The sequence below is a fragment of the Salvelinus fontinalis genome, chromosome 6 (genome assembly GCF_029448725.1).
Source record: "Salvelinus fontinalis isolate EN_2023a chromosome 6, ASM2944872v1, whole genome shotgun sequence".
Lineage (NCBI taxonomy): Eukaryota > Metazoa > Chordata > Actinopteri > Salmoniformes > Salmonidae > Salvelinus > Salvelinus fontinalis.
In genome coordinates this window covers 763,248-781,447 of record NC_074670.1, presented here as the reverse complement: position 1 = coordinate 781,447, position 18,200 = coordinate 763,248, and the positions used below count along the sequence as shown (strand labels likewise).

Genomic DNA, 18,200 nt, shown 5'->3' with positions numbered 1-18,200 from the left:
ACTAAGGAGGTCGGTATGGGGACAACCCACTAAGGAGGTCAGTACTGAGACAATCCACTAAAGAGGTCGGTATGGGGACAACCCACTAAGGAGGTCAGTACTGAGACAACCCACTAAGGAGGTCAGTACTGAGACAACCCACTAAGGAGGTCAGTACTGAGACAACCCACTAAGGAGGTCAGTACTGAGACAACCCACTAAGGAGGTCAGTACTGAGACAACCCACTAAGGAGGTCGGTATGGGGACAACCCACTAAGGAGGTCAGTACTGAGACAACCCACTAAGGAGGTCAGTACTGAGACAACCCACTAAGGAGGTCAGTACTGAGACAACCCACTAAGGAGGTCAGTACTGAGACAATCCACTAAGGAGGTCGGTACTGAGACAACCCACTAAGGAGGTCAGTACTGAGACAACCCACTAAGGAGGTCACTACTGAGACAACCCACTAAGGAGGTCAGTACTGAGACAATCCACTAAGGAGGTCGGTATGGGGACAACCCACTAAGGAGGTCAGTACTGAGACAACCCACTAAGGAGGTCAGTACTGAGACAACCCACTAAGGAGGTCAGTACTGGGACAACCCACTAAGGATGTCAGTACTGAGACAACCCACTAAGGAGGTCAGTACTGAGACAATCCACTAAGGAGGTCGGTATGGGGACAACCCACTAAGGAGGTCAGTACTGAGACAATCCACTAAGGAGGTCGGTATGGGGACAACCCACTAAGGAGGTCAGTACTGAGACAACCCACTAAGGAGGTCAGTACTGAGACAACCCACAAAGGAGGTCAGTACTGAGACAACCCACTAAGGAGGTCACTACTGAGCCAACCCACTAAGGATGTCAGTACTGAGACAATCCACTAAGGAGGTCAGTACTGGGACAACCCACTAAGGATGTCAGTACTGAGACAACCCACTAAGGAGGTCGGTACTGGGACAACCCACTAAGGAGGTCAGTACTGAGACAACCCACTAAGGAGGTCAGTACTGAGACAACCCACTAAGGAGGTCAGTACTGAGACAACCCACTAAGGAGGTCAGTACTGAGACAACCCACTAAGGAGGTCAGTACTGAGACAATCCACTAAGGAGGTCGGTATGGGGACAACCCACTAAGGAGGTCAGTACTGAGACAACCCACTAAGGAGGTCAGTACTGAGACAACCCACTAAGGAGGTCAGTACTGAGACAACCCACTAAGGAGGTCAGTACTGAGACAATCCACTAAGGAGGTCGGTACTGAGACAACCCACTAAGGAGGTCAGTACTGGGACAACCCACTAAGGAGGTCTGTACTGAGAAAACCCACTAAGGAGGTCAGTACTGAGACAACCCACTGAGGAGGTCAGTACTGAGACAACCCACTGAGGAGGTCAGTACTGGGACAACCCACTAAGGATGTCAGTACTGGGACAACCCACTAAGGAGGTCAGTACTGAGACAACCTACTGAGGAGGTCAGTACTGAGACAACCCACAAAGGAGGTCAGTACTGAGACAACCCACAAAGGAGGTCAGTACTGAGACAACCCACAAAGGAGGTCAGTACTGAGACAACACACTAAGGAGGTCAGTATGGGGACAACCCACAAAGGAGGTCAGTACTGAGACAACACACTAAGGAGGTCAGTACGGGGACAACCCACTAAGGAGGTCAGTACTGAGACAACCCATTAAGGAGTTCAGTATGGGGACAACCCACTAAGGAGGTCAGTACTGAGACAACCCACAAAGGAGTTCAGTACTGAGACAAGCCACTAAGGAGGTCAGTACTGAGCCAACCCACTAAGGAGGTCAGTACTGAGACAACCCACTAAGGAGGTCAGTACTGGGACAACCCACTAAGGATGTTGGTACTGAGACAACCCACTAAGGAGGTCAGTACTGAGACAACCCACAAAGGAGGTCAGTACTGAGACAACCCACAAAGGAGGTCAGTACTGAGACAACCCACTAATGAGGTCACTACTGAGCCAACCCACTAAGGATGTCAGTACTGAGACAACCCACTAAGGAGGTCAGTACTGGGACAACCCACTAAGGATGTCAGTACTGAGACAACCCACTAAGGAGGTCAGTACTGAGACAATCCACTAAGGAGGTCGGTATGGGGACAACCCACTAAGGAGGTCAGTACTGAGACAATCCACTAAGGAGGTCGGTATGGGGACAACCCACTAAGGAGGTCAGTACTGAGACAACCCACTAAGGAGGTCAGTACTGAGACAACCCACTAAGGAGGTCAGTACTGAGACAACCCACTAAGGAGGTCAGTACTGAGACAACCCACTAAGGAGGTCAGTACTGAGACAACCCACTAAGGAGGTCGGTATGGGGACAACCCACTAAGGAGGTCAGTACTGAGACAACCCACTAAGGAGGTCAGTACTGAGACAACCCACTAAGGAGGTCAGTACTGAGACAACCCACTAAGGAGGTCAGTACTGAGACAATCCACTAAGGAGGTCGGTACTGAGACAACCCACTAAGGAGGTCAGTACTGAGACAACCCACTAAGGAGGTCACTACTGAGACAACCCACTAAGGAGGTCAGTACTGAGACAATCCACTAAGGAGGTCGGTATGGGGACAACCCACTAAGGAGGTCAGTACTGAGACAACCCACTAAGGAGGTCAGTACTGAGACAACCCACTAAGGAGGTCAGTACTGAGACAACCCACTAAGGAGGTCAGTACTGAGACAATCCACTAAGGAGGTCGGTACTGAGACAACCCACTAAGGAGGTTAGTACTGGGACAACCCACTAAGGAGATCAGTACTGAGACAACCCACTAAGGAGGTCAGTACTGAGACAACCCACTGAGGAGGTCAGTACTGAGACAACCCACAAAGGAGGTCAGTACTGGGACAACCCACTAAGGAGGTCAGTACTGGGACAACCCACTAAGGAGGTCAGTACTGAGACAACCCACTGAGGAGGTCAGTACTGAGACAACCCACAAAGGAGGTCAGTACTGAGACAACCCACAAAGGAGGTCAGTACTGAGACAACACACTAAGGAGGTCAGTATGGGGACAACCCACAAAGGAGGTCAGTACTGAGACAACACACTAAGGAGGTCAGTATGGGGGCAACCCACTAAGGAGGTCAGTACTGAGACAACCCACTAAGGAGTTCAGTATGGGGACAACCCACTAAGGAGGTCAGTACTGAGACAACCCACAAAGGAGTTCAGTACTGAGACAACCCAAACAGGAGGTCAGTACTGAGACAACCCACTAAGGAGGTCAGTACTGAGACAACCCACTAAGGAGGTCAGTACTGGGACAACTCACTAAGGATGTTGGTACTGAGACAACCCACTAAGGAGGTCAGTACTGAGACAACCCACAAAGGAGGTCAGTACTGAGACAACCCACAAAGGCGGTCAGTACTGAGACAACCCACTAAGGAGGTCACTACTGAGCCAACCCACTAAGGTTGTCAGTACTGAGACAATCCACTAAGGAGGTCGGTACTGAGACAACCCACTAAGGAGGTCGGTACTGAGACAACCCACAAAGGAGGTCAGTACTGAGACAACCCACAAAGGAGGTCAGTACTGAGACAACACACTAAGGAGGTCAGTATGGGGACAACCCACAAAGGAGGTCAGTACTGAGACAACACACTAAGGAGGTCAGTACGGGGACAACCCACTAAGGAGGTCGGTACTGAGACAACCCACTAAGGAGGTCAGTACTGAGACAACCCACAAAGGAGGTCAGTACTGAGACAACCCACAAAGGAGGTCAGTACTGAGACAACCCACTAAGGAGGTCACTACTGAGCCAACCCACTAAGGATGTCAGTACTGAGACAACCCACTAAGGAGGTAAGTACTGGGACAACCCACTAAGGATGTCAGTACTGAGACAATCCACTAAGGAGGTCGGTATGGGGACAACCCACTAAGGAGGTCAGTACTGAGACAATCCACTAAGGAGGTCGGTATGGGGACAACCCACTAAGGAGGTCAGTACTGAGACAACCCACTAAGGAGGTCAGTACTGAGACAACCCACTAAGGAGGTCAGTACTGAGACAACCCACTAAGGAGGTCAGTACTGAGACAACCCACTAAGGAGGTCAGTACTGAGACAATCCACTAAGGAGGTCGGTATGGGGACAACCCACTAAGGAGGTCAGTACTGAGACAATCCACTAAGGAGGTCGGTATGGGGACAACCCACTAAGGAGGTCAGTACTGAGACAACCCACTAAGGAGGTCAGTACTGAGACAACCCACTAAGGAGGTCAGTACTGAGACAACCCACTAAGGAGGTCAGTACTGAGACAATCCACTAAGGAGGTCGGTACTGAGACAACCCACTAAGGAGGTTAGTACTGGGACAACCCACTAAGGAGATCAGTACTGAGACAACCCACTAAGGAGGTCAGTACTGAGACAACCCACTGAGGAGGTCAGTACTGAGACAACGCACAAAGGAGGTCAGTACTGGGACAACCCACTAAGGAGGTCAGTACTGGGACAACCCACTAAGGAGGTCAGTACTGAGACAACCCACTGAGGAGGTCAGTACTGAGACAACCCACAAAGGAGGTCAGTACTGAGACAATCCACAAAGGAGGTCAGTACTGAGACAACACACTAAGGAGGTCAGTATGGGGACAACCCACAAAGGAGGTCAGTACTGAGACAACACACTAAGGAGGTCAGTATGGGGACAACCCACTAAGGAGGTCAGTACTGAGACAACCCACTAAGGAGTTCAGTATGGGGACAACCCACTAAGGAGGTCAGTACTGAGACAACCCACAAAGGAGTTCAGTACTGAGACAACCCACACAGGAGGTCAGTACTGAGACAACCCACTAAGGAGGTCAGTACTGAGACAACCCACTAAGGAGGTCAGTACTGGGACAACCCACTAAGGATGTTGGTACTGAGACAACCCACTAAGGAGGTCAGTACTGAGACAACCCACAAAGGAGGTCAGTACTGAGACAACCCACAAAGGAGGTCAGTACTGAGACAACCCACTAAGGAGGTCACTACTGAGCCAACCCACTAAGGATGTCAGTACTGAGACAATCCACTAAGGAGGTCGGTACTGAGACAACCCACTAAGGAGGTCGGTACTGAGACAACCCACAAAGGAGGTCAGTACTGAGACAACCCACAAAGGAGGTCAGTACTGAGACAACACACTAAGGAGGTCAGTATGGGGACAACCCACAAAGGAGGTCAGTACTGAGACAACACACTAAGGAGGTCAGTACGGGGACAACCCACTAAGGAGGTCAGTACTGAGACAACCCACTAAGGAGTTCAGTATGGGGACAACCCACTAAGGAGGTCAGTACTGAGACAACCCACAAAGGAGTTCAGTACTGAGACAACCCACAAAGGAGGTCAGTACTGAGACAACCCACTAAGGAGGTCAGTACTGAGACAACCCACTAAGGAGGTCAGTACTGGGACAACCCACTAAGGATGTTGGTACTGAGACAACCCACTAAGGAGGTCAGTACTGAGACAACCCACAAAGGAGGTCAGTACTGAGACAACCCACTAAGGAGGTCACTACTGAGCCAACCCACTAAGGATGTCAGTACTGAGACAACCCACTAAGGAGGTCAGTACTGGGACAACCCACTAAGGATGTCAGTACTGAGACAACCCACTAAGGAGGTCAGTACTGAGACAATCCACTAAGGAGGTCGGTATGGGGACAACCCACTAAGGAGGTCAGTACTGAGACAATCCACTAAGGAGGTCGGTATGGGGACAACCCACTAAGGAGGTCAGTACTGAGACAACCCACTAAGGAGGTCAGTACTGAGACAACCCACTAAGGAGGTCAGTACTGAGACAACCCACTAAGGAGGTCAGTACTGAGACAACCCACTAAGGAGGTCAGTACTGAGACAATCCACTAAGGAGGTCGGTATGGGGACAACCCACTAAGGAGGTCAGTACTGAGACAACCCACTAAGGAGGTCAGTACTGAGACAACCCACTAAGGAGGTCAGTACTGAGACAACCCACTAAGGAGGTCAGTACTGAGACAATCCACTAAGGAGGTCGGTACTGAGACAACCCACTAAGGAGGTCAGTACTGAGACAACCCACTAAGGAGGTCACTACTGAGACAACCCACTAAGGAGGTCAGTACTGAGACAATCCACTAAGGAGGTCGGTATGGGGACAACCCACTAAGGAGGTCAGTACTGAGACAACCCACTAAGGAGGTCAGTACTGAGACAACCCACTAAGGAGGTCAGTACTGAGACAACCCACTGAGGAGGTCAGTACTGAGACAACCCACTGAGGAGGTCAGTACTGAGACAACCCACTGAGGAGGTCAGTACTGAGACAACCCACAAAGGAGGTCAGTACTGAGACAACCCACAAAGGAGGTCAGTACTGGGACAACCCACTAAGGAGGTCAGTACTGAGACAACCCACTGAGGAGGTCAGTACTGAGACAACCCACAAAGGAGGTCAGTACTGGGACAACCCACTAATGAGGTCAGTACTGGGACAACCCACTAAGGAGGTCAGTACTGAGACAACCCACTGAGGAGGTCAGTACTGAGACAACCCACAAAGGAGGTCAGTACTGAGACAACCCACAAAGGAGGTCAGTACTGAGACAACACACTAAGGAGGTCAGTATGGGGACAACCCACAAAGGAGGTCAGTACTGAGACAACACACTAAGGAGGTCAGTATGGGGACAACCCACTAAGGAGGTCAGTACTGAGACAACCCACTAAGGAGTTCAGTATGGGGACAACCCACTAAGGAGGTCAGTACTGAGACAACCCACAAAGGAGTTCAGTACTGAGACAACCCACACAGGAGGTTAGTACTGAGACAACCCACTAAGGAGGTCAGTACTGAGACAACCCACTAAGGAGGTCAGTACTGGGACAACCCACTAAGGATGTTGGTACTGAGACAACCCACTAAGGAGGTCAGTACTGAGACAACCCACAAAGGAGGTCAGTACTGAGACAACCCACAAAGGAGGTCAGTACTGAGACAACCCACTAAGGAGGTCACTACTGAGCCAACCCACTAAGGATGTCAGTACTGAGACAATCCACTAAGGAGGTCGGTACTGAGACAACCCACTAAGGAGGTCGGTACTGAGACAACCCACTGAGGAGGTCAGTACTGAGACAACCCACTGAGGAGGTCAGTACTGAGACAACCCACTAAGGAGGTCAGTACTGAGACAACCCACTAAGGAGGTCAGTACTGAGACAACCCACTAAGGAGGTCAGTACTGGGACAACCCACTGAGGAGGTCAGTACTGAGACAACCCACTAAGGAGGTTGGTACTGGGACAACCCACTAAGGAGGTTGGTACTGGGACAACCCACTAAGGAGAACAGTACTGAGACAACCCACTAAGGAGGTCAGTACTGAGACAACCCACTAAGGAGGTTGGTACTGAGACAACCCACTAAGGAGGTTGGTACTGGGACAACCCATTAAGGAGGATGGTACTGAGACAACCCACTAAGGAGGTCAGTACTGAGACAACCCACTGAGGAGGTCAGTACTGAGACAACCCACTAAGGAGGTCAGTACTGGGACAACCCACTAAGGAGGTCAGTACTGGGGACAACCCACTAAGGAGGTCAGTACTGGGGACAACCCACTAAGGAGGTCAGTACTGGGACAACCCACTAAGGAGGTCAGTACTGGGACAACTCACTAAGGAGGTCAGTACTGAGACAACCCACTAAGGAGGTCAGTACTGGGACAACTCACTAAGGAGGTCAGTACTGAGCCAACCCACTAAGGAGGTCAGTACTGGGACAACCCACTAAGAGGTCAGTACTGAGACAACCCACTAAGGAGGTCAGTACTGGGACAACCCACTAAGGAGGTCAGTACTGAGACAACCCACTAAGGAGGTCAGTACTGAGACAACCCACTAAGGAGGTCAGTACTGAGACAACCCACTAAGGAGGTCAGTACTGGGACAACCCACTAAGGACATCAGTACTGAGACAACCCACTAAGGAGGTCAGTACTGGGACAACCCACTAAGGAGGTCAGTATGGGGACAACCCACTAAGGTTGGTACTGAGACAGCCCACTATGGAGGTCAGTACTGGGACAACCCACTAAGGACATCAGTACTGAGACAACCCACTAAGGAGGTCAGTACTGGGACAACCCACTAAGGATGTCAGTACTGAGACAATCCACTAAGGAGGTTGGTACTGAGACAACCCACTAAGGAGGTCAGTATGGGGACAACCCACTAAGGAGGTCGGTACTGAGACAACCCACTAAGGAGATCAGTACTGAGCCAACCCACTAAGGAGGTCAGTATGGGGACAACCCACTAAGGAGGTCAGTATGGGGACAACCCACTAAGGAGGTCAGTACTGAGACAACCCACTAAGGAGGTCAGTACTGAGACAACCCACTGAGGAGGTCAGTATGGGGACAACCCACTAAGGCGGTCAGTACTGGGACAACCCACTAAGGAGGTCAGTACTGGGGACAACCCACTAAGGAGGTCAGTACTGAGACAACCCACTAAGGAGGTCAGTATGGGGACAACCCACTAAGGAGGGCAGTACTGGGGACAACCCACTAAGGGGGTCAGTATGGGGACAACCCACTGAGGAGGTTGGTACTGGGACAACCCACTAAGGTTGGTACTGGGACAATCCCAAACTGTAGAGCTGTGATGCTGTGACTGTAGAGCTGTGATGCTGTGACTGTAGAGCTGTGAGGCTGTGACTGTAGAGCTGTGAGGCTGTGACTGTAGAGCTGTGCAGCTGTGACTGTAGACCTGTGAGGCTGTGACTGTAAAACTGTGAGGCTGTGACTGTAGAGCTGTGAGGCTGTGACTGTAGATCTGTGAGGCTGTGAGGCTGTGACTGTAAAACTGTGAGGCTGTGACTGTAGAGCTGTGAGGCTGTGACTGTAGACCTGTGAGACTGTGACTGCAGACCTGTGAGGCTGTGACTCTAGAGCTGCGAGGCTGTGACTGTAGAGCTGTGAGGCTGTGACTACAGCTGTGAGGTTGTGACTATAGATCTGTGAGGCTGTGACTGTGAGGCTGTGACTGTAGAGCTGTGAGGCTGTGACTGTAGACCTGTGAGGCTGTGACTGCAGACCTGTGAGGCTGTGACTGTAGAGATGTGACTGTAGAGTTGTGAGACTGTGACTGTAGAGCTGTGAGGCTGTGACTGTAGAGCTGTGACTGTATAGTGGTGAGGCTGTGACTGTAGAGCTGTGAGGCTGTGACTGTAGAGCTGTGACTGTATAGTTGTGAGGCTGTGACTGTAGAGCTGTGACTGTAGAGTTGTGAGGCTGTGACTGTAGAGCTGTGACTGTAGAGCTGTGACTGTAGAGTTGTGAGGCTGTGACTGTAGAGCTGTGACTGTAGAGCTGTGAGGCTGTGACTGTAGAGCTGTGACTGTAGAGTTGTGAGGCTGTGACTGTAGAGCTGTGACTATAGAGTTGTGAGGCTGTGACTGTAGAGCTGTGACTGTAGAGCTGTGAGGCTGTGACTGTAGAGCTGTGACTGTAGAGTTGTGTGGCTGTGACTGTAGAGCTGTGACTGTAGAGTTGTGTGGCTGTGACTGTAGAGCTGTGACTGTAGAGCAGTGAGGCTGTGACTGTAGAGCTGTGACTGTAGAGCTGTGAGGCTGTGACTGTAGAGCTGTGACTGTAGAGCTGTGAGGCTGTGACTGTAGAGCTGTGACTGTAGAGCTGTGAGGCTGTGACTGTAGAGCTGTGACTGTAGAGCAGTGAGGCTGTGACTGTAGAGCTGTGACTGTAGAGTTGTGAGGCTGTGACTGTAGAGCTGTGACTGTAGAGCTGTGAGGCTGTGGATGGGATGCTGTGACTGTGAGGTAGGGTGCTGTGACTGTAGAGCTGTGACTGTAGAGCTGTGAGGCTGTGACTGTAGAGCTGTGACTGTAGAGCTGTGACTGTAGAGCGGTGAGGCTGTGGATGGGATGCTGTGACTGTGAGGTAGGGTGGTGGAATGTTACACCACTGAGACCCAAAAGGCTCCGTCGATCTGGAGAGGAGAGATTTTCCCACAAAACCCACCAATGCCAATCAATGCTGTGTCTGAAGAAAGGCCATCTTTGTTAGGCAGAGAACATAGTTCTCTGAGAACATGACATAGTCCAGACACTTGACTTTCAGATCATGTCAGACGGTCAAGGATAAATAACATATTTCTGTCCTTTAATGGTTTGACTCTCTCTCTCTCTCTCTCTCTCTCTCTCTCTCTCTCTCTCTGTCTCTCTGTCTCTCTCTCTCTCTCTCTCTCTCTCTCTCTCTCTCTCTCTCTGTCTCTCTGTCTCTCTGTCTCTCTGTCTCTCTGTCTCTCTGTCTCTCTGTCTCTCTGTCTCTCTGTCTCTCTGTCTCTCTGTCTCTGTGTCGGTCTCTGTCTCTCTGTGTCTCTCTCTCTCTCTCTCTCTCCTCTCTCTCTCCTCTCTCTCTCTCTCTCTCTCTCTCTCTCTCTCTCTCTCTCTCTCTCTCTCTCTCTCCTCTCTCTCTCTCTCTCTCTCTCTCTCTCTCACTCTCTCTCTCTCTCTCTCTCTCACTCTCTCCTCTCTCTCTCTCTCTCTCTCTCTCCTCTCTCTCTCTCTCTCTCTCTCTCTCTCTCTCTCTCTCTCTCTCTCTCTCTCTCTCTCTCTCTCTCTCTCTCTCTCTCTCTCTCTCTCTCTCTCTCTCTCTCTCTCTCTCTCTCTCTCTCTCTCTCTCTCTCTCTCTCTCTCTCTCTCTCTCTCTCTCTCTCTCTCTCTCTCTCTCTCTCTCCTCTCTCCTCCTCTCTCTCTTCCTCCCTCTCCTCTCTCTCTCTCTCTCTCTCTCTCTCTCTCTCTCTCTCTCTCTCTATTCTAGATGGTTCTAAGTGGTGATGTGGACTCCTTCCTCCTCAGTGGACTGAGCCCTAACACGGAGTATGAAGTGATGCTCCAAGCCATCTTCAGAGACCAATCAGAGAGTGATGCAGTGTTAGTGGTGGAGACAACACGTGAGAGAATAATGCAACTCAACTCTTTCTCTATGCACCATACAGCCGTTCTGCAGTTGTAGACCGTGACTTTAAATCACACCTTATCTGCAAAGGGCCAGGCTTTCACTCCAGCCATATCAGTAAGACTCCAGATTCAAGTATTGAACTAATCACTTTGTCCAATAAAGACTTAATGAGTTGACTCAGATGTGGTACAGCTGTGACTGTAGCTGCAGTCTGCTCCCACACTGGGTAGGCAGCGTTGACAAATCTAAACTGTAGTACTTGATTCAGTTCTAGTATCGTATTTCTCTCTGTTTGTCTTACTAACTGCATCACTGTTGTTTCCAGTTGCCAGGACGACAACGGTTGCCACTACAACGCCAGGTAATGAACGTTGTGACTGTTGCTTAAATTATTCTTATTGGTCGAATGGAAAAGGCTGTTTTTCATGTTGTCACCAAGCGTCCTGCTCCCACAAGTCTCTCTGACTCGATTATAGTCCTGCCGAGAGCCACATGGGACCATATGGGACCAAACTGGAGTTTCCAAATTCAATCATCAAAGATTTACTACTTTTAAACTAGTGTCGTATTTCTCAGGTCTGAAGTCATTTATACTCTTGTACCTGGGTTATGTCTTATAGCTAGAGCTCAGAGTTATTCCTGCTGGACATTTAGTCTCTTCTACCTGGGTTATATCTCATAGCTAGTGCTCAGAGTTATTCCTGGTCAGGTAATGTGGTCAGGAAAACATCCATCCCTAAGAGTGTTATCTCTTCGGCAGGGGTTGCTTTGTTTTGGTTTTAGAAGGACTTGTTACTTGATCACGCTGGTGTAAAATGACAGACTAATCCTGGTTTACAAAGATGTGATTATTGACTGCATTGTGTTGTTAAAGTACATGGTGCTGAATATCATGATTGTGATTGCATATGTTGATGACGAGTCATTTCATGTTGTGTGAACTCAATCAGGTCTGTTGTCCAAGCTGTTATCGGCTAACTGGCCTGGTCAAAGGGATTCAATAAGTTGATATATTAATATCTCTGTGTTATCTGTCCCCTCCAGTGGTGCGTCAGGCGGTGAGAGGCCTGCAGGTCCAGGAGGAGACCACCTACAGCCTGGAGGTGTCATGGCAGCTGGAGGATCCTAAGGTGGACCAGTACAGAGTCACCTACGTCAGCCTCACAGGAGACCGCAACGAGGAGTCAGTGAGTTTGGAGCTGGTTTAGAGGCAGAGACCGGCTATTTCTGAACAAGAGTTTACTTGCAGTGATCAGGATATGTGGTGTACTGATTTTACGTCACTCCTTATTCTCACTGGTCACACCGTCCTGCACCTTAGCAGCCGTGTCGTTGGTTGTACGCTAGCTTGTCAGTGAGTACAGAGAGAACTCACAGAGTTACCAGACGTCTTAATGTCCGGATGGTTTCACATCCCTTTGGGAATATGGCCAAAGATGGGCAGACATAGACTGTACGTGGAGTGTATCATAGAGGGGAAGTTCAGAGGTCATTTCCCTATGTGTGTGTTGTAGGTAGATCACTCTGTGTGACTCAGCTCTGATCAGAAACCAAGCATCTTACTTTGATGGTTTGGCACCACACAGTGAAAATCATCTCAGGGAGGTTTCATCCTGATGAAAGGACACGCTCTGTAGCTGGACCCATCCAGGGGTTAAATCCTGATGGCAGGACAAGTTCTGTAGCTGGACCCATCCAGGAGTTAAATCCTGATGACAGGACAAGTTCTGTAGCTGTACCCATCCAGGGGTTAAATCCTGATGACAGGACACGTTCTGTAGCTGTACCCATCCAGGGGTTAAATCCTGATGAAAGGACAAGTTCTGTAGCTGTACCCATCCAGGGGTTAAATCCTGATGACAGGACAAGTTTTGTAGCTGGACCCATCCAGGGGTTAAATCCTGATGACAGGACAAGTTCTGTAGCTGTACCCATCCAGGGGTTAAATCCTGATGACAGGACAAGTTCTGTAGCTGGACCCATCCAGGGGTTAAATCCTGATGACAGGACAAGTTCTGTAGCTGTACCCATCCAGGGGTTAAATCCTGATGACAGGATACGTTCTGTAGCTGTACCCATCCAGGGGTTAAATCCTGATGACAGGACAAGTTCTGTAGCTGGACCCATCCACGAGTTAAATCCTGATGACAGGACAAGTTCTGTAGCTGTACCCATCCAGGGGTTAAATCCTGATGACAGGACAAGTTCTGTAGCTGGACCCATCCAGGGGTTAAATCCTGGTGACAGGACAAGTTATGTAGCTGTACCCATCCAGGGGTTAAATCCTGATGACAGGACACGTTCTGTAGCTGTACCCATCCAGGGGTTAAATCCTGATGGTGTAAGGGCTGTCTCTCTCCTCATCCTCGGACGAGGAAAGGAGAGAAGGATCATCAGACCAAAATGCAGCAGTAGGGAAATAGGCCATCTCTTTATTTGAAAAAACTATGATGGCAACACGAAAAACAAAACACTTTCAAAATTTACAAAACAAGAAAACGACGTCGACGAAACCTGAACATAAACCTACATAACTACACGTAAACTCACGGACAGGAAACAGACGACATCAAAATAAACGAACAGCCAAACAGTCCCGTATGGTACATACATTCGACGACACAGGAGACAATCACCCACAAACAAACAGTGAGAACACCCTACCTAAATATGACTCTTAATTAGAGGAGAACGCAAAACACCTGCCTCTAATTAAGAGCCATACCAGGCAACCAAAACCAACATAGAAACAGATAACATAGACTGCCCACCCAAAACACATGCCCTGACCTAAACACATACAAAAAGCAACATAAAACAGGTCAGGACCGTTACAGAACCCCCCCCTCAAGGTGCGAACGCCGGGCGCACCAGCACAAAGTCCAGGGGAGGGTCTGGGTGGGCACTTGACCACGGTGGTGGCTCCGGCTCTGGACGCTGTCCCCACACCACCATAGTCACTCCCCGCTTCTGTTTTCCCCTCCCAATGACCACCCTAAAACTAACATCCCCTAAATGAATGGCCAGCACCGGGACAAGGGGCAGCACCGGGACAAGGGGCAGCACCGGGACAAGGGGCAGCACCGGGACAAGGGGCAGCACCGGGACAAGGGGCAGCACCGGGACAAGGGGCAGCACCGGGACAAGGGGCAGCACCGGGACAAGGGGCAGCACCGGGACAAGGGGCAGCACCGGGACAAGGGGCAACACCGGGACAAGGGGCAGGTCCCGGCTGATATACTCTGGCAGATCCTGGCTGAGGGACTCTGGCAGATCCTGGCTGAGGGACTCTGGCAGATCCTGGCTGAGGGACTCTGGCAGATCCTGGCTGAGGGACTCTGGCAGATCCTGGCTGAGGGACTCTGGCAGATCCTGGCTGAGGGACTCTGGCAGATCCTGGCTGAGGGACTCTGGCAGATCCTGGCTGAGGGACTCTGGCAGGTCCTGGCTGGACGGCTCTGGCAGGTCCTGGCTGGACGGCTCTGGCAGGTCCTGGCTGGACGGCTCTGGGCTCTGGCAGGTCCTGGCTGGACGGCTCTGGCAGGCCCTGGCTGGACGGCTCTGGCAGGCCCTGGCTGGACGGCTCTGGCAGGTCATAGCAGGACGGCTCTGGCAGGTCATAGCAGGACGGCTCTGGCTGGTCATGGCAGGACGGCTCTGGCTGGTCATGGCAGGACGGCTCTGGCTGGTCATGGCAGGACGGCTCTGGCTGGTCATGGCAGGACGGCTCTGGCTGGTCATGGCAGGACGGCTCTGGCTGGTCATGGCAGGACGGCTCTGGCTGGTCATGGCAGGACGGCTCTGTAGGGAGGAGAAGGAGAGACAGCCTGGTGCGTGGTCTAGGCACTGGCTGTGCTGGAGAGGAGGAAACAGCAGGAGAGAGAACCCGGAGAGACAGCCTGGTACGGGGGGCTGCCACCGGAGGACTGGTACATGGAGGTGGCACCGGGTCTACCGGACCGTGAAGGAGGACACGTGCTCTTGAGCACCGAGCCTCCCCAACCCTACCAGGTTGAATGGTCCCCGTAGCCCTGCCAGTGCGGCGAGGTGGAATAGCCCGCACTGGGCTATGCAGGCGAACCGGGGACACCACCTGTAAGGCTGGTGCCATGTACGCCGGCCCGAGGAGACGTACTGGAGGCCAGATACGTTGGGCCGGCTTCATGACATCCGGCTCGATGCCCAACTTAGCCCTCCCAGTGCGGCAAGGTGGAATAGCCCGCACTGGGCTAAGCACGCGTACTGGGGACACCGTGCGCTTTACCGCATAACACGGTGTCTTACCAGTACGACGCCTTCTACCTCCACGGTAAGCACGGGGAGTTGGCTCGGGTATCCTACCCGGCTTTGCCACACTCCTCGTGTGCCCCCCCCCCCCCCAATAAATTTTTGGGTCTGACTCACGGGCTCCCAACCGCGTCGCCGCGCTGCCTCCTCATACCAGCGCCTCTCAGCCTTCGCTGCTTCCAACTCCTCCTTGGGACGGCGATATTCCCCTGGCTGAGCCCAAGGTCCTCTACCATCCAGGATCTCCTCCCAAGTCCAGGAGTCCTTGTTGCTCTGTTGAGCATTCCCTTGCCGCTTGGTCTTAGCAAGGTGGGTGATTCTGTAAGGGCTGTCTCTCTCCTCATCCTCGGACGAGGAAAGGAGAGAAGGATCATCAGACCAAAATGCAGCAGTAGGGAAATAGGCCATCTCTTTATTTGAAAAAACTATGATGGCAACACGAAAAACAAAACACTTTCAAAATTTACAAAACAAGAAAACGACGTCGACGAAACCTGAACATAAACTTACATAACTACACGTAAACTCACGGACAGGAAACAGACGACATCAAAATAAACGAACAGCCAAACAGTCCCGTATGGTACATACATTCGACGACACAGGAGACAATCACCCACAAACAAACAGTGAGAACACCCTACCTAAATATGACTCTTAATTAGAGGAGAACGCAAAACACCTGCCTCTAATTAAGAGCCATACCAGGCAACCAAAACCAACATAGAAACAGATAACATAGACTGCCCACCCAAAACACATGCCCTGACCTAAACACATACAAAAAACAACATAAAACAGGTCAGGACCGTTACAGATGGCAGGACAAGTTCTGTAGCTGTACCCATCCAGGGGTTAAATCCTGGTGACAGGTCAAGTTCTGTAGCTGTACCCATCCAGGGGTTAAATCCTGATGACAGGACAAGTTCTGTAGCTGTACCCATCCAGGGGTTAAATCCTGATGACAGGACAAGTTCTGTAGCTGGACCCATCCAGGGGTTAAATCCTGATGACAGGACAAGTTCTGTAGCTGTACCCATCCAGGGGTTAAATCCTGATGACAGGACAAGTTCTGTAGCTGGACCCATCCAGGGGTTAAATCCTGATGACAGGACACGTTCTGTAGCTGTACCCATCCAGGGGTTAAATCCTGATGACAGGATACGTTCTGTAGCTGTACCCATCCAGCGGTTAAATCCTGATGACAGGACAAGTTCTGTAGCTGTACCCATCCAGGGGTTAAATCCTGATGACAGGATACGTTCTGTAGCTGTACCCATCCAGGGGTTAAATCCTGATGACAGGACAAGTTCTGTAGCTGTACCCATCCAGGGGTTAAATCCTGATGACAGGACAAGTTCTGTAGCTGTACCCATCCAGGGGTTAAATCCTGATGACAGGACAAGTTCTGTAGCTGGACCCATCCAGGAGTTAAATCCTGATGACAGGACAAGTTCTGTAGCTGTACCCATCCAGGGGTTAAATCCTGATGACAGGACAAGTTCTGTAGCTGTACCCATCCAGGGGTTAAATCCTGATGACAGGACAAGTTCTGTAGCTGTACCCATCCATGGGTTAAATCCTGATGACAGGACACGTTCTGTAGCTGGACCCATCCAGGGGTTAAATCCTGATGAAAGGACACGTTCTGTAGCTGGACCCATCCAGGGGTTAAATCCTGATGACAGGACACGTTCTGTAGCTGTACCCATCCAGGGGTTAAATCCTGATGAAAGGACACGTTCTGTAGCTGTACCCATCCAGGGGTTAAATCCTGATGTAAATGTGTAATTACTGTTGAGCATGTCTAATTTGTGTATCAGTGGAATTAACTGGCTGACACAGTCACAATGCTGTTTGAATGGAACCAGATAAATTATTACCCATGCTCCTTTGGGCTCTCTGGAACCTAATGAAAGTCTTTGATTATTTGATCATGGTGGCTTAGTCACTTAACTAATTCCTGTAAGGCACAGAAATTGAGACACATGTCGATCCACTGATTAGTTTGACATACTGCATGGATTCATACTATCTATCTACACTCTTAGAGAAAATGGTACTTCTGCTGTCCACATAGGAGAACCCTTTTCGGTTCCAGGTCGAACCCTCTGTAGAAAGGGTTCTACTTGGAGTCAAAAGGGTTCTACCTGGAACCAAAAGGGTTCTACCTATGGGGACATCAGAAGAACCCTTTAAGGTTCTAGTTAGCATGTTTTTATCTAGAAGTGTATTGTCATACTTGCTGAAAAGACACCTCCAATCTGAAATCTGGTTGACAAACTTGTGGAACTCATTGTTGTCCTTTCAGTTGTCCTGTTTTATTGATCATGAGGGTTGTCGATTAAGAACAGATACGTTTGGAATGTAAATCCTGGGTTTGAACTGGTCTTCAGACAAAGCATTGACAACTTAACCCTTCTCTGTTATGTATATGCCCTTCACAAAAAAAGGTTCTTTGTAGACAACAGATAGAATGGATAGATAATGAGTGGGTGGTAGACTGATAGAAACAATTGACTGGTACATAGGGAAGCATATGTGTGGAGACAACGAAGAACGGGATGGCAGCCTAGCGGTTGAGAGCATGGGCCAGTAACCGAAAGGTCACTGGTTCAAATCCCGGAGCCATCTAGGTGAAACATCTGTCGATGTGCCCATGAGCAAGGCACTTCTACACCTGCATTGCTTGCTGTTTGGGGTTTTAGGCTGGGTTTCTGTACAGCACTTTGATATATCAGCTGATGTAAGAAGGGCTATATAAATACATTTGATTTGATTTGACTTGACTTGACCCACATTGCTCCTGTAAGTCGCTCTGGATAAGAATGTCTGATAGATGAGTAAAATGTAGGTAGTTTTGCCAAAGTCTTCTTCACCTAGTATGTAAGATAGCCTTCA

At 50.2% G+C, this 18,200-nt stretch overlaps 1 protein-coding gene across 5 annotated transcripts in view; it reads left to right on the top strand.

Annotated features, from left to right (window-relative positions):
• LOC129856837 (collagen alpha-1(XIV) chain-like) overlaps positions 1-18,200 on the top strand; it is a 254,053-nt gene that overhangs the window by 81,779 nt on the left and 154,074 nt on the right. For all 5 annotated transcript variants that reach the window (XM_055924547.1, XM_055924545.1, XM_055924543.1 and 2 more), the window contains exons 17-19: positions 10,872-11,004; positions 11,338-11,373; positions 12,057-12,199. In XM_055924547.1, the coding sequence (XP_055780522.1) occupies positions 10,872-11,004; positions 11,338-11,373; positions 12,057-12,199 (312 nt within the window). The remainder of the gene's footprint in view (positions 1-10,871; positions 11,005-11,337; positions 11,374-12,056; positions 12,200-18,200) is intronic.